Genomic DNA, 24,616 nt, shown 5'->3' on the forward strand with positions numbered 1-24,616 from the left:
CATCCCAACTCCCTCATACAGGCAGAGGTAGGTATAATCCCCACCCCAACTCCCTTATACAGGCAGAGGTTGGTATCCTTACCTCAACAAAACCCTCTCTTACCTGATACAGGATGAGGTTAGGTATCCTCTCTTACCTGATACAGGATGAGGTTAGGTACCCTCTCTTACCCAATACAGGATGAGGTTAGGTACTTACCTGATACAGGATGAGGTTAGGTACACTCTCTTACCTGATACAGGATGAGGTTAGGTACCCTCTCTTACCTGATACAGGATGAGGTTAGGTACCCTCTCTTACCTGATACAGGATGAGGTTAGGTACCCTCTCTTACCCAATACAGCATGAGGTTAGGTACCCTCTCTTACCCAATACAGGATGAGGTTAGGTACCCTCTCTTACCTGATACAGGATGAGGTTAGGTACCCTCTCTTACCTGATACAGGATGAGGTTAGGTACCCTCTCTTACCTGATACAGGATGAGGTTAGGTACACTCTCTTACCTGATACAGGATGAGGTTAGGTACCCTCTCTTACCTCATACAGGATGAGGTTAGGTACCCTCTCTTACCCGATACAGGATGAGGTTAGGTACACTCTCTTACCTGATACAGGATGAGGTTAGGTACCCTCTCTTTCCTGATACAGGATGAGGTTAGGTACCCTCTCTTACCTGATACAGGATGAGGTTAGGTACCCTCTATTACCTGATACAGGATGAGGTTAGGTACCCTCTCTTACCTGATACAGGATGAGGTTAGGTACACTCTCTTACCTGATACAGGATGAGGTTAGGTACCCTCTCTTACCTGATACAGGATGAGGTTAGGTACCCTCTCTTACCTGATACAGGATGAGGTTAGGTACTTACCTGATACAGGATGAGGTTAGGTATCCTCTCTTACCTGATACAGGATGAGGTTAGGTACCCTCTTTTACCCAATACAGGATGAGGTTAGGTACCCTCTCTTACCTGATACAGGATGAGGTTAGGTACCCTCTCTTACCTGATACAGGATGAGGTTAGGTACCCTCTCTTACCTGATACAGGATGAGGTTAGGTACACTTTCTTACCTGATACAGGATGAGGTTAGGTACCCTCTCTTACCCAATACAGGATGAGGTTAGGTATCCTCTCTTGCCTGATACAGGATGAGGTTAGGTACCCTCTCTTACCTGATACAGGATGAGGTTAGGTACCCTCTCTTACCTGATACAGGATGAGGTTAGGTACCCTCTCTTACCTGATACAGGATGAGGTTAGGTACCCTCTCTTACCCAATACAGGATGAGGTTAGGTACCCTCTCTTACCCAATACAGGATGAGGTTAGGTACCCTCTCTTACCTGATACAGGATGAGGTTAGGTACCCTCTCTTACCCAATACAGGATGAGGTTAGGTACCCTCTCTTACCTGATACAGGATGAGGTTAGGTACCCTCTCTTGCCTGATACAGGATGAGGTTAGGTACCCTCTCTTACCCAATACAGGATGAGGTTAGGTACCCTCTCTTACCTGATACAGGATGAGGTTAGGTACCCTGTCTTACCTGATACAGGATGAGGTTAGGTACACTCTCTTACCCAATACAGGATGAGGTTAGGTACCCTCTCTTACCCAATACAGGATGAGGTTAGGTACCCTCTCTTACCTGATACAGGATGAGGTTAGGTACCCTGTCTTACCTGATACAGGATGAGGTTAGGTACACTCTCTTACCCAATACAGAATGAGGTTAGGTACCCTCTCTTACCCAATACAGGATGAGGTTAGGTACCCTCTCTTACCTGATACAGGATGAGGTTAGGTACCCTGTCTTACCTGATACAGGATGAGGTTAGGTACCCTCTGTTACCTGATACAGGATGAGGTTAGGTACCCTCTCTTACCCAATACAGGCTGAGGTTAGGTACCCTCTCTTACCTGATACAGGATGAGGTTAGGTACCCTCTCTTACCCGATACAGGATGAGGTTAGGTACCCTCTCTTACCCAATACAGGATGAGGTTAGGTACCCTCTCTTGCCTGATACAGGATGAGGTTAGGTACCCTCTCTTACCTGATACAGGATGAGGTTAGGTACCCTCTCTTACCTGATACAGGATGAGGTTAGGTACCCTCTCTTACCTGATACAGGATGAGGTTAGGTACCCTCTCTTACCTGATACAGGATGAGGTTAGGTACCCTCTCTTACCTGATACAGGATGAGGTTAGGTACCCTCTCTTACCCAATACAGGATGAGGTTAGGTACCCTCTCTTACCTGATACAGGATGAGGTTAGTTACCCGCTCTTACCTGATACAGGATGAGGTTAGGTACCCTCTCTTACTACATACAGGATGAGGTTAGGTATCCTCTCTTACCTGATACAGGATGAGGTTAGGTACCCTCTCTTACCCAATACAGGATGAGGATAGGTATCCTCTCTTACATTTTGTACCTGATACAGGATGAGCTTAGGTACCCTCTCTTACCTGATACAGGATGAGGTTAGGTATCCTCTCTTACCTGATACAGGATGAGGTTAGGTACCCTCTCTTACCTGATACAGGATGAGGTTAGGTACCCTCTCTTACCTGATACAGGATGAGGTTAGGTACCCTCTCTTACCTGATACAGGATGAGGTTAGGTACACTCTCTTACCTGATACAGGATGAGGTTAGGTACCCTCTCTTACCCAATACAGGATGAGGTTAGGTACACTCTCTTACCTGATACAGGATGAGGTTAGGTACCCTCTCTTACCTGATACAGGATGAGGTTAGGTATCCTCTCTTACCTGATACAGGATGAGGTTAGGTATCCTCTCTTACCTGATACAGGATGAGGTTAGGTACCCTCTCTTACCTGATACAGGATGAGGTTAGGTACCCTCTCTTACCTGATACAGGATGAGGTTAGGTACACTCTCTTACCTGATACAGGATGAGGTTAGGTACACTCTCTTACCTGATACAGGATGAGGTTAGGTACCCTCTCTTACCTGATACAGGATGAGGTTAGGTACCCTCTCTTACCCGATACAGGATGAGGTTAGGTACCCTCTCTTACCCGATACAGGATGAGGTTAGGTACCCTCTCTTACCTGATACAGGATGAGGTTAGGTACACTCTCTTACCCAATACAGGATGAGGTTAGGTACACTCTCTTACCTGATACAGGATGAGGTTAGGTACCCTCTCTTACCCAATACAGGATGAGGTTAGGTACCCTCTCTTACCTGATACAGGATGAGGTTAGTTACCCGCTCTTACCTGATACAGGATGAGGTTAGGTACCCTCTCTTACTACATACAGGATGAGGTTAGGTATCCTCTCTTACCTGATACAGGATGAGGTTAGGTACCCTCTCTTACCCAATACAGGATGAGGATAGGTATCCTCTCTTACATTTTGTACCTGATACAGGATGAGCTTAGGTACCCTCTCTTACCTGATACAGGATGAGGTTAGGTATCCTCTCTTACCTGATACAGGATGAGGTTAGGTACCCTCTCTTACCTGATACAGGATGAGGTTAGGTACCCTCTCTTACCTGATACAGGATGAGGTTAGGTACCCTCTCTTACCTGATACAGGATGAGGTTAGGTACCCTCTCTTACCTGATACAGGATGAGGTTAGGTACACTCTCTTACCTGATACAGGATGAGGTTAGGTACCCTCTCTTACCCAATACAGGATGAGGTTAGGTACACTCTCTTACCTGATACAGGATGAGGTTAGGTACCCTCTCTTACCTGATACAGGATGAGGTTAGGTATCCTCTCTTACCTGATACAGGATGAGGTTAGGTATCCTCTCTTACCTGATACAGGATGAGGTTAGGTACCCTCTCTTACCTGATACAGGATGAGGTTAGGTACCCTCTCTTACCTGATACAGGATGAGGTTAGGTACACTCTCTTACCTGATACAGGATGAGGTTAGGTACACTCTCTTACCTGATACAGGATGAGGTTAGGTACCCTCTCTTACCTGATACAGGATGAGGTTAGGTACCCTCTCTTACCCGATACAGGATGAGGTTAGGTACACTCTCTTACCCAATACAGGATGAGGTTAGGTACACTCTCTTACCTGATACAGGATGAGGTTAGGTATCCTCCCTACCTGATACAGGATGAGGTTAGGCACCCTCTCCTACCTGATACAGGATGAGGTTAGGTATCCTCTCTTACCTGATACAGGATGAGGTTAGGTATCCTCTCTTACCTGATACAGGATGAGGTTAGGTACACTCTCTTACCCAATACAGGCTGAGGTTAGGTACCCTCTCTTACCTGATACAAGATGAGGTTAGGTACCCTCTCTTACCTGATACAGGATTAGGTTAGGTACCCTCTCTTAGCCAATACAGGCTGAGGATAGGTAACCTTTTTTATCGAATACAGGTGGAACACCCACCCCAACTTTCTCATACAAGTGCAGGTATATATTGGAATGTTTGAATCTACATCCCAACTACCTCATACAGACAAATTAATTCAAAGGCTCCCTGTACTTGATATAGATCTCATTAAAATGTTGACCATTTTAATATAGATCAAAATGAAAATATTTGAAAATAACCTTATTAATGTCTTTTACAAAGTCAGCAATCAAAACAAGCTCTGTAGATCTTTTAACACAACACTCATAAGGGAACAAATGCCATTTTTGGATGTTTGAGAAAAATTGTGATAGACAGGAAATGCAGAACACATGGAATGTAGATACATGCTTAGGTACTACCAGATCATCACCACAAAATATAATCTTCTGAACATTACACCTAAAACACCTATACCTCAATTATATAGACACCTGAATTATGTCCTGTCCAGCTCAAGAGGATAATGTTACCGTAGAAAACAATGCTGGTTGTTAGAGTTCTCTAACACTGCTCTATTGTTACTGGGGACTGAGGGAGTCATGATGAGTTCACATAGAGCACATCATTATTGTCACCCGAATAATTCCCTGTCAAATTCAAGGTCATGGAGCATGACTCCTCTATCTGAGTACATTACATAGACAAACTGATAGATTTTTCTTCCAGACATTGTACATCTTTCATATATATTACCAAGACAACAAAACACACTGGCATGTTTGTAGAATATATAATATAGTGAAAGATGTATTTGGAAGATCAACCGGTAAGATTTCTTTGTAAATAGAATTTCTGAAAGTTTAAAGGTCATTTTCTTTATCTATAGGTAATGTGATCTTGTTTACTTTGTTCCAGGAAGAAATAGGTTTGACCCTATCAGGTACATTCAGTCCACAGGATTTTAGTGGACAGCCATCCGATCAGGATCACCATGGAAACAACAACAATGACATGTGTACTAGCAGTCTCACAGGATCCTCAACTGGCAGTCACCTTGACATTGGGTCAAACAGTTCATCAATCAGTTATCAGGAAAAAGGGGAGATAACTGATGTTACCAAACTTGATTTACCTGGGCTAACAGTAGACTCTGGGTACTCAAGTCAACATAGCAATGACCTTGAAAATGACCTCAGTATTACCAGTACTACAGCTCCTATAATTTATCAATACCAAGGGGAGATAACCTGTGATGGTAAACATGACCTGGCAGGGTTGCCAGTGGACTCCAATCCACTCAATGGTCAGGGCGAACAGACGCGTACTGTTGATAAACACAGAAACAAAACACGAGCTGTTGATTATCACACAAACAAGACGTCCCTGGATGGTTATCACTACATACCTGAGATAAGCGATGTGGACAACTGCTGTTTCGGGGACAAGGACCTGGTGTGCAGCAGCGTGGATGTCGGTGATAACCAAGACTTAGGAATACTAAGTGGGCGTGGCAGGTCCATACACGATAACAACTGGAATCTCCAGGTTGGTACTGCTGTATTAGAGTAGATATGTAAGATAATCCTATTATTTGTCTTGTCGTTTGGCTGTCTGTAAACTGTCAGGATGGATATCGAGCCAAGGGGTAATCTAGAGGTAGGTTCCAGGTTTTGTTCTTCACAAAAAACTTGATGCAAAATTTAATGAAAGCTGGTTCCATCATCTTCTTTGCACTCTTAAAGTTATTTTGAACATTTTTATATAGATAATCTGTGGGTGTTGTTGTATTGTTTGCTTTTACATTCTAAATTTTGCAAAAATACCGGATTATGGTTTTACTGTATACGGATGTATACAGATATGACTTGAGATTTCTCCTTTGGAAAGGAATGTCAGGTTCAAGTGGAAGATTATGTTATAATCTGTTTAGATAATTTGTTGTGATATAAAGATTTGTATAGAGGCTTTACGGATATCTTTTATATCTCGACTAAAACCAATAGGATGACTCCAGCTTGGACTGGTTAATCATAAAAGCTTTGGTTATTGTAGAGTATTAGAATTTTGACTCCACATAAGCTTTTCAGCCCTTTTATGCTGGTAAGTTTAAGGATACTGATATCTTTAAATGATTTTTTTTTTACCACTTCAAGGCTTTTTGTTACTTTACTCCAACACGTAATATATTATTAGAAAGATGTCAATTATTAAATTTAATTTAAAATTGGAATATGTAGATTGTTAGCCATAATTATGAGATGTAATATGAATTAAGCAAGAAGGCATGAACTATCTTAAAAAGCCTATGACATGTTCAAATAATGTTCAAAATAGATTGTTTCAAATTTCTGTAATCCAGCGTAAAATTTGAACAATATTTGATATATATGTTTTGTCAGTCTTTAAATAAGTACATAATTGATCACAACTCCCAAAAACTTCAATTTGAAAAACAATCATAAAGGGTTCGGGAATCAAGATGTGTCTAACAACTTTGCCAAATCAGAAAATAAATCTACATAAGAATACTGAAAGGCTTCCTATAATGTTAGACTGACTGTAGGTAAAAAAAATCAATGTGGGAACATTTGCGGATCAATGGCCTCTGAAAAAGACGTAAAAGGAAGGTATAGTGTCAGTATTATCTCCGATTATTAAGGATCAATAAAAAATCATTTTGTATGAATATTTTACACACATCATTGTAAAAAAGGATAAAAACAAGGCTATATTAAGGATGTCAGCTGATGAAACATCTGAAATATGATATTTGAAATAATCATGTTGCATCGTGACCAGAATGAATTGATATCAGGTTTGCTAAGCTCAACTTTGTGTAATAGAATTTTGATTTGTGTGGAAACAATTTAAAACTGTTGAATTTGCTGTCTAAGGATGCTGGTGAAGGTTTTGCGTGACTTGAAGTTCGAAACAAAATAAACAATTCCCCACTCCAGAAATTAAGAATGTTTAAACTTCCATTTATGTTCATGTAATTTAAATTTTTTGGGAGAGGAAAGAGATCAAAGATGTCTTTGTGTTACCTAAACTTCATTTCTCAGCAGAATGATATGTTCAGGAATGGTACCTACCTTGGGTACTGGTATGTTCAGGAATGGTACCTACCTTGGGTACTGGTATGTTCAGGAATGGGACCTACCTTGGGTACTGGTATGTTCAGGAATGGGACCTACCTTGGGTACTGGTATGTTCAGGAATGGGACCTACCTTGGGTACTGGTATGTTCAGGAATGGGACCTACCTTGGGTACTGATATTGTCAGGAATGGGACCTACCTTGGGTACTGATATTGTCAGGAATGGGACCTACCTTGGGTACTGATATTGTCAGGAATGGGACCTACCTTGGGTACTGGTATGTTCAGGAATGGGACCTACCTTGGGTACTGGTATGTTCAGGAATGGGACCTACCTTGGGTACTGGTATGTTCAGGAATGGGACCTACCTTGGGTACTGGTATGTTCAGGAATGGGACCTACCTTGGGTACTGATATTGTCAGGAATGGGACCTACCTTGGGTACTGATATGTTCAGGAATGGGACCTACCTTGGGTACTCAGTATGTTCAGGAATGGGACCTACCTTGAGTACTGATATGTTCAGGAATGGGACCTACCTTTGTACATTGGTAATGTAAGGTGTCAAGGTCACTAGTCCTTATATAGAGACCTATAATTGTGGGGTGTTTTAAATGGACGTTGTGTGTATGTCAACCATACAGATTGTAATGGCCGTATACTGTCACAATTACCTGAGATTGACCTAAAAATGGATCAACTGGGAAATATAACACAAGGAATTAATGGAAGGATGGTTACAAACAAATCAATTCACCTCATGCCAAGTTTTAAAGACTTTCACAGGAAGAAATTTACCATGTTGTGCTTCTGTGTTGTCGCAGTTGTAAATGTTTTTTAAATTCTTTGGTGTAATGAATTTCATATATCGGGCCTGTGGCAAATTTTATTTCTGAGTTGGAATATACAACTTTGTCGGGGGGGAAATAATCCAGCTTTTAATTTACATTTGAAGTTTTGGATTTTGTGTTACTCGGTTGGCAATGTCCGAAGCTATAGGTAAAATGTGTGGTGACAGTTTTAAACAGTGACAATAAAGTGGTAGTATCTATAACTTGGTTATTATTTACCTGACCACATACATCAGCTATTTGGCCCTCTGTGTTTTATACAATAATTTTGACGAAATATAAGGGACTAATTGTAGGGCACAATACCTAGCAGTGACATGCTTATAAAATAATGAAAATATTAATTTCTCATTTGTTACCTTAATGCATCATTAAGCTGGAAAAATGACTTGGTATGTGTGGTTTCCTGAAGTACTCCTGATGTTAGCATAGATTACCATACCTTAGCACTTGAGCTTTAAGAAAAATATAGGTAGGAGTGTTTAGAAAATCGTACACAGTAAGAGACAGTCTTTTACCTGATCGTAAAAGAAAGTCTCCACTTGACTGTGTCTTGATAGGTGATAGAACCAGTGTTAGTGGTTACTGAAGTCATATTATGTTTCACCTTTCAAGGATGTGCTGGAAATAATTAGGTTAAAAGTCATTTGAAAACCAACAAATTGTAATACTTATGAAAAAAGAGAAATCATCAAACAAGAACCTCTGTTGACCTACTTGAATAGATCTAATACCTATCTATGTTTATTGAAGAGGAGGCATACTTGTTGAAGTTCTCATGTAACATAATAAGACTGACTTTTAAATTCTATGTACATAATTGACATACCATGATGCACCCTTTGTGATAAATGTTTTGCATAAAAAATGAAAATAAAAAAATAAAATATGACAGATAATGGTATTGAAAATGGAGTATACGTAGTATTTTAGGTGTAATTTATGATGAAAATGAAGCATTGATGTATTCACATAAAATGAACTGAGATATTTGCTTATAAGCGAAACAAATTAAAATTCAAAATACTTGTTAACAATTCCCTACATGTATATTATAAAATATTAATATATCCCTCAGAATAACTTTTATGAAGAGTTCATAATTTACTATCATATATATGCTATCATTTATAATATCTCTGAGTTAAATACAACAGACTGGCTCTAAATCAATCACTGGCGTACTCTGTATATTTTGTTAGAAGTATGTGCCACAGAGAGCTGAGACATGTGATGATGTTAGGTGTAAATATATTATTCATGTTTAGACATTTTTTACAAGCATTTGAAAAAGAAAATGAGCTTACATCAGATTTTGTCTTATAAATTCATATAAGGCTAATACATTACACTTTCTATCTATAATTTATGTCAAGAGTTATACGCCTTAACAGCATTCTTCAACTTTCTTCCATGGATGAGATTTCTGACATGTCTTTCAAAAACCTTTGGGTGGACCTCAATGAAACTTTACAAGAGTCCTTGTATGACCAGTGGTGTGTACGAGTATTTTCGTTACACTATTGGGTTATCAGTTCCTTTATTTATTTCGACTGCGGGGGTCGTTTGCTGGTAAGGGTATCCATTACAATACACAATATCCAAGTTTGTCTCCCCTTGCGAACTCTTCAAATAGGAGATACAATACATGCCTGAATTTCTGCTTGGCAGGGCCAGAATAATATAATATACTGTGAATACTTGATGAAGAGACCCTGAGTAGATGTAAAAGCATTGGCTTGATGCGTTTCAGACTTGCATAACCGTACATCTCAATTTTACTTGAAATTTTGTTACATGTGTCTTTCATACAGAGAACTAAACAATAACAACTACTTATGACATGAAAACCCAGTACACGAAACAATTAACTAAATAATTCGCAAATATGAAATCTTCCTAAATACCATGTACATGGTAACCTCCAGTTAATGTAAGGGAACACTGTTGAGTTGGGACACATCTCCGTGGGTTTTCTGTACTCAAAATGACGAGAACATTTTGCTAAATTTTGTTTGGGGGCCAGTCATGATCAGATCAGCCAAGTTTACTTTCTCTGAATATTCATATTTTTCCTGTTTGGCAGCAAAAACCTTCCATGGATATTTGATGAATTTATTCAGATTTTTCATTGCTGCATTGCAGCCAGCACAGTACAGCAGAATGTGCCAGCATCATGACATCAATGAGACAGCAGCTTGACTTTCAATTCTAACCAAACTTTTCTGTGTTGGTGCAGTATCTCCCCCAACAAAAAAGGGCTGCATTTCAGAAAAATAACTTCCGTGGAAAGAGCAAGTCGCAAATGACCTTGAGATGAGATTTATGCTGATGTAGGAATTATTCTATAGATATAGACAAAAAGTGTCACAGAACTGAATACTATTCATCTGGCATGGTACTATCACTAATTGAGAATTAACTTGAATGTAAAATGACAATGTCTCCACCCATTCATCCCTCCGGCTCTGTTGAGAGTTTTGTCCGAGACTTCCACATTCTTAGGTTAGTGTTTGTTGAAATGTCTAGAAACTGAACCTATTCCCATGTTTATAAAAACTGTGTAAAATATCCCAACACATTTCCTTATCTTTATTTGAAGGACAAAACACCTACATCCACAAATCACACAGGAAATAAAACAGATTCCATGCAATGAAATAAAACAATGATAAAGACGAGCTAAGGAAGTGATTGACACTAGGTGTAACAAATGGTAGGTGTGGTGTGGCTTAATGTGAAATCAATACAACTGCTGAAGTCACATTACAGAAAAAAAAATCCTTTGTAATCATTTCTCTGAGGGCTTTACTTGCATTCTTAGACAATTATAGCTCAACTAAAGTTTTTTTGGTAAAACTTAAACTGTTTACATACAGAAGGTTTAATGCTATACCAAGGGATACCTGTTTCTATTTAAAGGATTTTCTCCATCAGAATCAAATCAGGAATACCATTAGATATCAGAGAGAAAATATTGGGTTAATTGTTAGAAATATATTAAACTTATTAATAAGGTCGAAATTAGATTTAGATGTAATTGAAATTGAACAGATCCGTATTTCATTGTTGTTTCACACGGGGGGGGGGGGGGGGGGGGGGAATTCATTTTGTTCTGAACATTCCAGAAAGGAGCACATAGCTACAAAAAATATGTTAACGGAGATAACATTTACATTTGTATATATATTGTAATAAATTATTCATGAGGAATTCATGATTGTGACTTCATTAGGGAGAAACTACAGGTGAGCAGGTGTGTCCAGTAGATTTAGGTCTGATACCTATGTACGGTAAATGTCCCAGATCTGTTGTAATACGGTAAGTGTCCCAGATATGTTGTAGTACGGTAAATGTTCCAGACCTGTTGTAGTACGGTAAATGTTTCAGACCTGTTGTAATACGGTAAATGTCCCAGATCTGTTGTAGTACGGTAAATGTCCCAGATCTGTTGTAGTACGGTAAATGTTCCAGATCTGTTGTAGTACGGTAAATGTTCCAGATCTGTTGTAGTAAGGTAAATGTCCCAGATCTGTTTTAGTACGGTAAATGTCCCAGATCTGTTTTAGTACGGTAAATGTCCCAGATCTGTTGTAGTACGGTAAATGTCCCAGATCTGTTGTAGTACGGTAAATGTTCCAGATCTGTTGTAGTACGGTAAATGTTCCAGATCTGTTGTAGTACGGTAAATGTTCCAGATCTGTTGTAGTACGGTAAATGTCCCAGATCTGTTGTAGAACGGTATATAATGGTCCCAGATCTGTTGTAGTACGGTAAATGTCCCAGATCTGTTTTAGTACGGTAAATGTCCCAGATCTGTTGTAGTACGGTAAATGTCCCAGATCTGTTGTAGTACGGTAAATGTCCCAGATCTGTTGTAGTACGGTAAATGTCCCAGGTCTGTTGTAGTACGGTAAATGTCCCAGGTCTGTTGTAGTACGGTAAATGTCCCAGATCTGTTGTAGTACGGTAAATGTCCCAGATCTGTTGTAGTACGGTAAATGTCCCAGATCTGTTGTAGTACGGTAAATGTCCCAGATCTGTTGTAATACGGTTAATGTCCCAGATCTGTTGTAGTACGGTAAATGTCCCAGATCTGTTGTAATACGGTAAATGTCCCAGATCTGTTGTAGTACGGTAAATGTTCCAGATCTGTTGTAGAACGGTATATAATGGTCCCAGATCTGTTGTAGTACGGTAAATGTTCAAGATCTGTTGTAGAACGGTATATAATGGTCCCAGATCTGTTGTAGTACGGTAAATGTTCAAGATCTGTTGTAGTACGGTAAATGTCCCAGATCTGTTTTAGTACGGTAAATGTCCCAGATCTGTTGTAGTACGGTAAATGTCCCAGATCTGTTGTAGTACGGTAAATGTCCCAGATCTGTTGTAGTACGGTAAATGTCCCAGGTCTGTTGTAGTACGGTAAATGTCCCAGATCTGTTGTAGTACGGTAAATGTCCCAGATCTGTTGTAGTACGGTAAATGTCCCAGATCTGTTGTAGTACGGTAAATGTCCCAGATCTGTTGTAATACGGTAAATGTCCCAGATCTGTTGTAGTACGGTAAATGTCCCAGATCTGTTGTAATACGGTAAATGTCCCAGATCTGTTGTAGTACGGTAAATGTTCCAGATCTGTTGTAGAACGGTAAATGTCCCAGGTCTGTTGTAGTACAGTAAATGTTCTAGCCTGTTGTGTTACGGTAAATGTCCCAGATCTGTTGTAGTACGGTAAATGTCCCAGGTCTGTTGTAGTACAGTAAATGTTCTAGCCTGTTGTGTTACGGTAAACATTCCAGGTCTAGCTAGCTGTTATACTATAGTAAGTGTTCCAGCTCTTTTATAGTATGGTAACTGTTTCAACTCTGTTGTAGTACAGTAAATGTTTCAACTCTATAGGTACCAACAATAAAGAGGTATGGCGCACATTGGCCTGTTTCGACCTAACGATGACAGTTTTCAAAATCAAACAAATAAATGTTAAAAATACAAACCTTAAATCTGTAACATATTGAAATTCTTATTTGCGGAAAATTTTATTTGTTCATTGCAATTGATATTTCATCAAATGACTGTAAAGTTGCATCATCGGACTATTTGCATCTTTCGAGGGGGCTTTTCTCGCATTCGTATCATTTTTTGACATAGAGCGCATCGGAAGACCAACTTTTACAACGACTGATTTTATTCTATGTACCAAAAGACATTTAATATCCTATTCTTAAAAAGTGGTCCTCCGATGCACTGGTATCGCAAAAATTGAAAAAACCGTAGCTGATAAAATATTTTAATCTTAGACTGAATGTCTTAGTTCTGGTGTACAGTGAATATTCTAGCTCTGATGTGTGATAAATGTCCTAGTTTTGATGAACAGTGAATAGTCTAGCTCTGATGTGTGATAAATGTCCTAGTTCTGGTGTACAGTAAATGTCCTTGTTCTGGTGTACAGTAAATGTCCTAGTTCTGGTCTACAGTAAATGTCCTAGTTCTGGTGTACAGTAAATGTCCTAGTTCTGGTGTACAGTAAATGTCGTAGCTCTGGTGTACTGTAAATGTCCTAGTTCTGGTGTACAATAAATGTCCTAGTTCTGGTGTACAGTAAATGTCCTAGTTCTGGTGTACAGTAAATGTCCTAGTTCTGGTGTACAGTAATTGTCCTAGTTCTGGTGTACAGTAAATGTCCTAGTTCTGGTGTACAGTAAATGTCCTAGTTCTGGTGTACAGTAAATGTCCTAGTTCTGGTGTTCAGTAAATGTCGTAGCTCTGGTGTACAATAAATGTCCTAGTTCTGGTGTACAGTAAATGTCCTAGTTCTGGTGTACAGTAAATGTCCTAGTTCTGGTGTACAATAAATGTCCTAGTTCTGGTGTACAGTAAATGTCCTAGTTCTGGTGTACAGTAAATGTCCTTGTTCTGGTGTACAGTAAATGTCCTAGTTCTGGTCTACAGTAAATGTCCTAGTTCTGGTGTACAGTAAATGTCCTAGTTCTGGTGTACAGTAAATGTCGTAGCTCTGGTGTACTGTAAATGTCCTAGTTCTGGTGTACAATAAATGTCCTAGTTCTGGTCTACAGTAAATGTCCTAGTTCTGGTGTACAGTAATTGTCCTAGTTCTGGTGTACAGTAAATGTCCTAGTTCTGGTGTACAGTAAATGTCCTAGTTCTGGTGTACAGTAAATGTCCTAGTTCTGGTGTTCAGTAAATGTCGTAGCTCTGATGTACATTAAATGTCGTAGCTCTGGTGTACAGTAAATGTCGTAGCTCTGGTGTACGGTAAATGTCCTAGTTCTGGTGTACAGTAAATGTCCTAGTTCTGGTGTACAGTAAATGTCCTAGCTCTGGTGTACAGTAAATGTCCTTGTTCTGGTATACAGTAAATGTCCTAGTTCTGGTGTACAGTATGTCCTAGTTCTGGTGTACAGTAAATGTCCTAGTTCTGGTATACAGTAAATGTCCTAGTTCTGGTGTACAGTATGTCCTAGTTCTGGTGTACAGTAAATGTCCTAGTTCTGATGTACAGTAAATGTCCTAGCTCTGGTGTACAGTAAATGTCCTAGTTCTGGTGTACAGTATGTCCTAGTTCTGGTGTACAGTAAATGTCGTAGCTCTGGTGTACGGTAAATGTCCTAGTTCTGGTGTACAGTAAATGTCCTAGTTCTGGTGTACAGTAAATGTCCTAGCTCTGGTGTACAGTAAATGTCCTAGCTCTGGTGTACAGTAAATGTCCTTGTTCTGGTATACAGTAAATGTCCTAGTTCTGGTGTACAGTATGTCCTAGTTCTGGTGTACAGTAAATGTCCTAGTTCTGGTATACAGTAAATGTCCTAGTTCTGGTGTACAGTATGTCCTAGTTCTGGTGTACAGTAAATGTCCTAGTTCTGGTGTACAGTGAATGTCCTAGCTCTGATGTACAGTAAATGTCCTAGTTCTGGTGTACAGTAAATGTCCTAGCTCTGATGTACAGTAAATGTCCTAGTTCTGGTGTACAGTAAATGTCCTAGTTCTGGTGTACAGTAAATGTCCTAGTTCTGGTGTACAGTAAATGTCCTAGTTCTGGTGTACAGTAAATGTCCTAGTTCTGGTGTACAGTAAATGTCCTAGTTCTGGTGTACAGTAAATGTCCTAGCTCTGGTGTACAGTAAATGTCCTTGTTCTGGTATACAGTAAATGTCCTAGTTCTGGTGTACAGTATGTCCTAGTTCTGGTGTACAGTAAATGTTCTAGTTCTGGTGTACAGTAAATGTCCTAGTTCTGGTGTACAGTAAATGTCCTAGTTCTGGTGTACAGTAAATGTCCTAGTTCTGGTGTACAGTAAATGTCCTAGTTCTGATGTACAGTAAATGTCCTAGCTCTGGTGTACAGTAAATGTCCTAGTTCTGGTGTACAGTAAATGTCCTGGCTCTGGTGTACAGTAAATGTCCTAGTTCTGGTGTACAGTAAATGTCCTGGCTCTGGTGTACAGTAAATGTCCTAGTTCTGGTGTACAGTAAATGTCCTAGTTCTGGTGTACAGTAAATGTCCTAGCTCTGATGTACAGTAAATGTCCTAGTTCTGGTGTACAGTGAATGTCCTAGCTCTGATGTACAGTAAATGTCCTAGTTCTGGTGTACAGTAAATGTCCTAGCTCTGATGTACAGTAAATGTCCTAGTTCTGGTGTACAGTAAATGTCCTAGTTCTGGTGTACAGTAAATGTCCTAGTTCTGGTGTACAGTAAATGTCCTAGTTCTGGTGTACAGTAAATGTCCTAGTTCTGGTGTACAGTAAATGTCCTAGTTCTGGTGTACAGTAAATGTCCTAGTTCTGGTGTACAGTAAATGTCCTAGTTCTGGTGTACAGTAAATGTCCTAGCTCTGGTGTACAGTAAATGTCCTTGTTCTGGTATACAGTAAATGTCCTAGTTCTGGTGTACAGTATGTCCTAGTTCTGGTGTACAGTAAATGTCCTAGTTCTGGTGTACAGTAAATGTCCTAGTTCTGGTGTACAGTAAATGTCCTAGTTCTGGTGTACAGTAAATGTCCTAGTTCTGGTGTACAGTAAATGTCCTAGTTCTGATGTACAGTAAATGTCCTAGCTCTGGTGTACAGTAAATGTCCTAGTTCTGGTGTACAGTAAATGTCCTGGCTCTGGTGTACAGTAAATGTCCTAGTTCTGGTGTACAGTAAATGTCCTGGCTCTGGTGTACAGTAAATGTCCTAGTTCTGGTGTACAGTAAATGTCCTAGTTCTGGTGTACAGTAAATGTCCTAGTTCTGGTGTACAGTAAATGTCCTAGTTCTGGTTTACAGTAAATGTCCTAGTTCTGGTGTACAGTAAATGTCCTAGTTCTGATGTACAGTAAATGTCCTAGTTCTGATGTACAGTAAATGTCCTAGCTCTGATGTACAGTAAATGTCCTAGTTCTGATGTACAGTAAATGTCCTAGCTCTGGTGTACAGTAAATGTCCTAGCTCTGGTGTACAGTAAATGTCCGTAGCTCTGGTGTACGGTAAATGTCCTAGTTCTGGTGTACAGTATGTCCTAGTTCTGATGTACAGTAAATGTCCTAGCTCTGGTGTACAGTATGTCCTAGTTCTGATGTACAGTAAATGTCCTAGCTCTGGTGTACAGTAAATGTCCTAGTTCTGGTGTACAGTATGTCCTAGCTCTGGTGTACAGTAAATGTCCTAGTTCTGGTGTACAGTATGTCCTAGTTCTGATGTACAGTAAATGTCCTAGCTCTGGTGTACAGTAAATGTCCTAGTTCTGGTGTACAGTATGTCCTAGCTCTGGTGTACAGTAAATGTCCTAGTTCTGGTGTACAGTATGTCCTAGCTCTGGTGTACAGTAAATGTCCTAGCTCTGGTGTACAGTAAATGTCCTAGCTCTGGTGTACAGTAAATGTCCTAGCTCTGGTGTACAGTAAATGTCCTAGTTCTGGTGTACAGTAAATGTCCTAGTTCTGATGTACAGTAAATGTCCTAGTTCTGGTGTACAGTATGTCCTAGCTCTGGTGTACAGTAAATGTCCTAGCTCTGGTGTACAGTAAATGTCCTTGTTCTGGTATACAGTAAATGTCCTAGTTCTGGTGTACAGTATGTCCTAGTTCTGGTGTACAGTAAATGTCCTAGTTCTGGTATACAGTAAATGTCCTAGTTCTGGTGTACAGTATGTCCTAGTTCTGGTGTACAGTAAATGTCCTAGTTCTGATGTACAGTAAATGTCCTAGTTCTGATGTACAGTAAATGTCCTAGTTCTGATGTACAGTAAATGTCCTAGCTCTGGTGTACAGTAAATGTCCTAGCTCTGGTGTACAGTAAATGTCCTAGCTCTGGTGTACAGTAAATGTCCTAGTTCTGATGTACAGTAAATGTCCTAGTTCTGGTGTACAGTAAATGTCCTAGTTCTGGTGTACAGTAAATGTCCTAGTTCTGATGTACAGTAAATGTCCTAGTTCTGATGTACAGTAAATGTCCTAGTTCTGATGTACAGTAAATGTCCTAGCTCTGGTGTACAGTAAATGTCCTAGCTCTGGTGTACAGTATGTCCTAGTTCTGGTGTACAGTATGTCCTAGTTCTGGTGTACAGTATGTCCTAGTTCTGGTGTACAGTATGTCCTAGTTCTGATGTACAGTAAATGTCCTAGCTCTGGTGTACAGTATGTCCTAGCTCTGGTGTACAGTATGTCCTAGCTCTGATGTACAGTAAATGTCCTAGTTCTGATGTACAGTAAATGTCCTAGTTCTGATGTACAGTAAATGTCCTAGCTCTGGTGTACAGGAAAGATTATATAAGATTTAAGGGTGTTGTGGAATCTTTGTTGACAATTTACAAATGGAAATATATATTGTCTAATAAAATTGTGCTGTTTATTTCTGATAAGGAAAGCTTGTAAGACACAGTAAATGGCAGTGTCTACAAAACAAAAATAAGGTTAGTTTTCTGATGTTGTTTGAAAGACTGAAAGTGTATGATAACGATATGCATACATTAACACAAATATCATTGGATACTTAATAGAAAGTGTCCTATAAATTCTGACATTTATGTACTGGGAAAGTACATTTATAAATTAACAGTGGGGGATAAGTTCAAACGACCATTAACTGTCTGGACATTTGAGGCCAATGCTATGGATTAGATTGCAAACACCACTTTTTTTCTTTTTTTTTTTGACATTTGTTGACATCATTGAAATAGAAATTGCTGATACAACATTTCGGCCTGCCTTTGGAGTTGTTACAATAATAAATGATAATTCAATATTGAAACCATTAGCATGACAGAATATATAGAGGTTACACTACATAGCGAGTAGTTGTTGGATATGGAATTTATTTCACTCAAGTAACTTTTAAAAAATAACTTAAGTTAGATAAATTCCATATCCAAAAATCATGAGTCATATGTGACCTGTTTCTAGCCACAATATCGGCTTGATCGAATAAAAAATTAGGACAACGTGGCCAAGTCTAATTTCGCAAGTGACAGCCGAACCTGGCGATGTGACATCATTTCGATTATTGATGACGTTAATAACAATGGCAGTTTGAGTCAAAGTTCAAATTCTTGGAACTAGTGGAATATAACATATATATATCCAACAGTCACGTCATTGATACGATTGCCTGAGAGTGGAATATCACAGCGTATTGTCGGTAGAAAGTAACTTATGGTACACTTCTACTGTATAGTATGATCTGTAATCTGTAGAATGCAATGTCTCTACATATTTCGTATCTTCATTATTTAAGATCAGTGCATTGTAACCAATAGAATTTTATCCAATAAAAACCATATATACTATGCTTAGGAATTGTCCAAGTTATAGAAATTGAAAGACTTTGACTCTATAATAATTGTAAATAGTAGAATAACCCTGATGGAAAGCTGATTGAAATAGGAAGACAGACGGTATATATGTATTGTCCTGGATAGAAGTGGAGTAGAGCATTACTAATGTGAGTTCTATAGACATTATAATGGGAGAGGAAGACCAGGTCATATACATAATTACAGATCATTCACCTGATTATACTACACACGTCAGCGGTCAGTTTTACACTCCATCGGGCAGTTTACAACTGACCATTAGAGATAGTATACCTGTCTAGGGATGGAACATGTACACCTTTGTACACCTAGGGTTTATATGTGATGGTAAAGCATGATCAGGTACATGTAGGATTCATATGTTGGGGAAAAGGATGACCGACATTAAATGTCGGAATCAAATAAAAGTTAATTTAAAGGTACTTGGATTCGATGGAGCAGAACGACTCTAATAAGGGATAGCTATAGCCACTTTAAGTGTACAGAAAGATATACTCTACCTGTAAAAATAACCTCTCTGTCATGACTCCATGTGTGGTAAATGTGTTTTGTGACCAAAAAAATTCCGGATGGAATATGAGAATTGTTGGGATGAGTTAGAGATGTGTCTGAAGGGTAGCAATTACATTGTTCCTATCACAGAGAGGTGCTGCAGTGTTAAACGAATGTGTACCTTTAACACGTACCTGTACAGGTAAAGGTGGCCAGCCAAGGTATGTGTCAGTGTTGTTACTACAGGATTCAAACGTATACAGCGGAGAAGGAAATTAAGATGTCTATAGATATAGCTATAGATATGTAGGTTGTCACTTTGAGGGAAAAGATATGTTAAGGTCATAAGCACATGTTACATATGTAAAAGTGATAGATGACAACATACCTCTCTCCTTAACCTCCATTGCTATCATTATATATCTTCCAACTGTTTAATGCTTGTACCTCAAAAACTCGAAAAGAAGCTGACCTCAAAACAAAAAATCTATGCTTATACTAAAAATAAGCCTGTGAAAAGTTTCTTACAAGCAAAACTAACTTGAAAATACATCTTTTTTTGAAAATTAGCCTTTCTTGAAAATTTATATGATGTTCAGCTTATTAAGTATCCAATAATATCTAGAGGCATTATATAAGGTGTGATTCACAAAAATAATGTACACATTATTGGTATTCATTTGTTTCTACTCTATTTTATCAAAATTATGTGTATGAAGACATCTTTATTGTCTGTCTGTATGATTGTTACTTATGAATTGTAGGAGCTCCAGATTTGTAATAATAATTTTCAGCATTTTGGAATAATATAGGGTTGTAATAATAAAATTAAGCCTTTCCAAGAAATAAGCCTGTGTTTGCTTACTATTAAAGAAAATAGGCTACATCTTATTTTCGAGTTTTTAGGGTATCCATTATCTACTGATAATCCTTGTGCTGTATCAACTCTAATGTAAGAATCTCTTCAGATATTACTCCCACATCAGATTATCTCCTCAGATAGTATCTCAGACCACAAACAAAAATATTCTCCTCAGTGATCAACTCCCAAATCATTTTATCTCTTCAGCTATCAACTTGGACCACATACCAAAATCTCCTCAATTATCAACTCCCAAATCATTTTATCTCTTCAGCTATCAACTTGGACCACATACCAAAATCTCCTCAATTATCAACTCCCAAATCATTGTATCTCTTCAGCTATCAACTTGGACCACATACCAAAATCTCCTCAATTATCAACTCCCAAATCATTTTATCTCTTCAGCTATCAACTTGGACCACATACCAAAATCTCCTCAATTATCAACTCCCAAATCATTGTATCTCTTCAGCTATCAACTTGGACCACATACCAAAATCTCCTCAATTATCAACTCCCAAATCATTTTATCTCTTCAGCTATCAACTTGGACCACATACCAAAATCTCCTCAATTATCAACTCCCAAATCATTGTATCTCTTCAGCTATCAACTTGGACCACATACCAAAATCTCCTCAATTATCAACTCCCAAATCATTGTATCTCTTCAGTTGTCATGTCCCACATACGATAATCTCCTCAGTTGTCATGTCCCACATACGATAATATCTTCAGTTGTCATGTCCCACATAAGATAATCTCCTCAGTTGTCATGTCCCACATAAGATAATATCTTCAGTTGTCATGTCCCACATAAGATAATCTCCTCAGTTGTCATGTCCCACATAAGATAATCTCGTCAGTTGTCATGTCCCACATAAGATAATATCGTCAGTTGTCATGTCCCACATAAGATAATATATTCAGTTGTCATGTCCCACATAAGATAATATCCTCAGTTGTCATGTCCCACATAAGATAATCTCCTCAGTTGTCATGTCCCACATAAGATAATCTCCTCAGTTGTCATGTCCCACATAAGATAATCTCCTCAGTTTTCATGTCCCACATAAGATAATCTCCTCAGTTGTCATGTCTCACATAAGATAATCTCCTCAGTTGTCATGTCCCACATAAGATAATATCTTCAGTTGTCATGTCCCACATCAGATAATCTCCTCAGTTGGCATGTCGCACATAAGATAATCTCCTCAGTTGTCATGTCCCACATCAGATAATCTCTTCAGTTGCCATGTCCTACATATGATAATATCTTCAGTTGTCATGTCCCACATAAGATAATCTCCCCAGTTGTCATGTCCCACATAAGATAATCTCTTCAGTTGTCATGTCCCACATAAGATAATCTCCTCAGTTGTCATGTCCCACATAAGATAATATCATCAGTTGTCATGTCCCACATAAGATAATATATTCAGTTGTCATGTCCCACATAAGATAATATCCTCAGTTGTCATGTCCCACATAAGATAATATCCTCAGTTGTCATGTCCCACATAAGATAATCTCCTCAGTTGTCATGTCCCACATAAGATAATATCCTCAGTTGTCATGTCTCACATCAGATAATATCCTCAGTTGTCATGTCTCACATAAGATAACCTCCTCAGTTGTCATGTCCCACATAAGATGTCAACGTGGACCACAACAGATTATATACTCAGCTATTGTTATCCCACATATCAGATAATCTCATTAGCTATCTCGAATACTGCATAGGATTATCTCTTTAGCTGGCTCTCTAGACTTTCATTTCATTGAACATTTAATTTCCTCAACTGTCAAATCTTGTATCAGAAGTAATGTTTATGTTCTAACCACTGTTATCACAGATCATTCATGGTTTATCTGCCTTTCTATTGCTCCGTGACAATTACAATAAAATTGGACACAATTTGTATTTGAAATCATTTTAACTCTTTTAGTCAGCATATTTGCAGAACAATTAACTATTGTAATAGCAGAATATAATGTACACAAATATGCAATTGTTTTTGTTATACAATAAAGGATTTAATTCAACGTAACAAAAAAAATAATTTCCGAATGCCAATGCAGTATTATTTTGTGTCAACTGAGTTTACTGAGCATTAAAGTTCATCATACGGCAGAGTGATTTTTACTGTAGCCTAACATGGTTTAGTACAGGATGGGGGATCCCGCTGTCATACCAACGTGCAGTGACGGCCTTTAGCCTACCTGGCTGATATACAAGGATTTAAAGAAGATACCAACAACATGTGCTCAAGGCCTCTGTAGTGGCTACACAGGAACAATTAGGGAAACGTCAGGTATCCTATCCAATTGTCACAGAGAATTAACCTGCGAGTTTTCACGAGATATCGACTGTTCCATTGTCTGTGATGTGAGCTCTGTACAACTTCAGTGTATTCTGGTGGTGAACTAATCTATACTGATATACCTAGGTAGATTACACCCGATGGTGATGAATGGAGAATTCAGTACGTAACAAACAAAAAATCAAGAGATGAAGCTGTGGTGGAATGCATTATCCTTGACAGGAACTATATCGGTGACCGCTAGTTGTCAATGTAGTACAAAAGTGCTCTGGCTATAATCTGTGATAGTGGCCAGGCCAGCTCACATGGGTAAGGTAACTACTCCTGATTTCAAGTGAGAGTCAAAATTTGTCCTGTCCCAATAAGGACTTATTGGACTATATAAACCCTAGGGGAGTGTTATGTGGCATGCAGATTTACATAAACCAAACCAGGAGGAGATTTTTACTACCCAATAAACCAAACTCTGTGGTCAGTTACTGACTAGGGTTATCAATGTTACTTCCAACACACTATCAACTTGACCTCAATTGACGGAGTTTGCTGTTAGCTTATTCATAACTGTGTGTGCTTATAGTTTGACCATGTGCTAATGAGGAAACCTACACTTGGTGAAAATTTATAATACTCAGGATCTATTATATTGATATATACACAACAAAATATGTTGTGGCCACTGTATATGGGATCTACTGTAATGTGTTTTTCCTAATTCTTCTGTGGAGAGTTCTCATCATGACATCCAATCTACGATACAAGGAGCCTGGATACAGGTACAAAGATACATCATACCAAATCTTCCTGGAACTTCAGCGCAGGAAGGATGTCCAGTTCTCCAAACAACTGGTATGCAATATCTTGTGTCAGATTTATTTATGACTTTGTTGGAGATGGGATTAATTTGAGGCAGTGTTAGGGGTCACAAATTATAGCATGAATATTTTTCACTTTTTTTTTTCTTCTCTCAGAATTTTCAATCTTTTCAACTTTTGAAACATGAAAGAATACTTCAATAAACTAGAGATGTATATTAACGTCACTTGATTGAAAGATAAACATAGTTGTTCAGTATACATATTAGATTTTAATCTGGGGATATTAAAGTATTTGGATTTAATTCCAAAAGGTGTCATGCACAAGATTTCAGTTAATAGGCTCAGCACACTTTATACACAGCGCTAAACTTGACTGCATATAATCACAGCCTGATGAATGCCCCACCCATTAATCATTTACTATATATAGAACTTGTCTGTATGTACATAAATTATACTTTTATGTAATGTAATTTCATGCATGAGTAATTAACTACTGTCATAGTTAATTCAAGGGTGTTGAGTCTAGACCTGTATAATGATATAATGTGAGGTGTTAAGGGTGGTTTGTATTGTGAATGATTCCATTGTTTTGTCCTGATAGGAGATGGGTGAATTAAGGACAGAGCACTGTCCCTATCGGAGAAAATAAACACAGTGGAAGCTGTTTATGGAATAAAATTTATTGAAATTAGGACACTGTTGATCCTTCTACAGAATAAAATCTATCAGAATTCACATCCAATCTGATGATTGATTAAAAAATGATAAATTTCTGAGATCTTTACGCAGTGTTTATATATGGAATTGTAAATTTTGAGATGACAAATATTTCTTTGACAGAAACACTCAAAAAAAAAAAAAAAGATTGAAACCAAACTAATTTAACATGGTCCTTTAAATTACATGAGTGTTCATCTTGAATCTTCTTTCCAATAGCTGTAATACATTAAAGTATTACTCTATCACATATCAAATAGTGTAAGGTTTCAAGGTCATGTAACTATTTTATTATACTCTTATCAATATAGGGCCATAAG

At 38.5% G+C, this 24,616-nt stretch overlaps 1 protein-coding gene and 1 long non-coding RNA gene across 3 annotated transcripts in view; both read left to right on the forward strand.

The window, feature by feature from the left end:
- Positions 1-24,616, forward strand: part of LOC117329118 (rho GTPase-activating protein 7-like) — a 140,889-nt gene that overhangs the window by 566 nt on the left and 115,707 nt on the right. The window contains exon 2 of one of the 2 annotated variants that reach the window (XM_033886858.1): positions 5,238-5,867. In XM_033886858.1, the coding sequence (XP_033742749.1) occupies positions 5,238-5,867 (630 nt within the window). Of the gene's footprint in view, positions 1-5,237; positions 5,868-22,883; positions 23,608-24,616 lie in introns of those variants that run through there. The other variant, XM_033886860.1, reaches the window with a different exon arrangement.
- Positions 2,053-4,033, forward strand: LOC117329119. The gene is made up of 3 exons (XR_004533106.1): positions 2,053-2,083; positions 2,467-3,112; positions 3,428-4,033. It is a non-coding gene; the product is annotated as an uncharacterized LOC117329119 (long non-coding RNA).

The sequence above is a fragment of the Pecten maximus genome, chromosome 6 (genome assembly GCF_902652985.1).
Source record: "Pecten maximus chromosome 6, xPecMax1.1, whole genome shotgun sequence".
Classification (NCBI taxonomy): domain Eukaryota; kingdom Metazoa; phylum Mollusca; class Bivalvia; order Pectinida; family Pectinidae; genus Pecten; species Pecten maximus.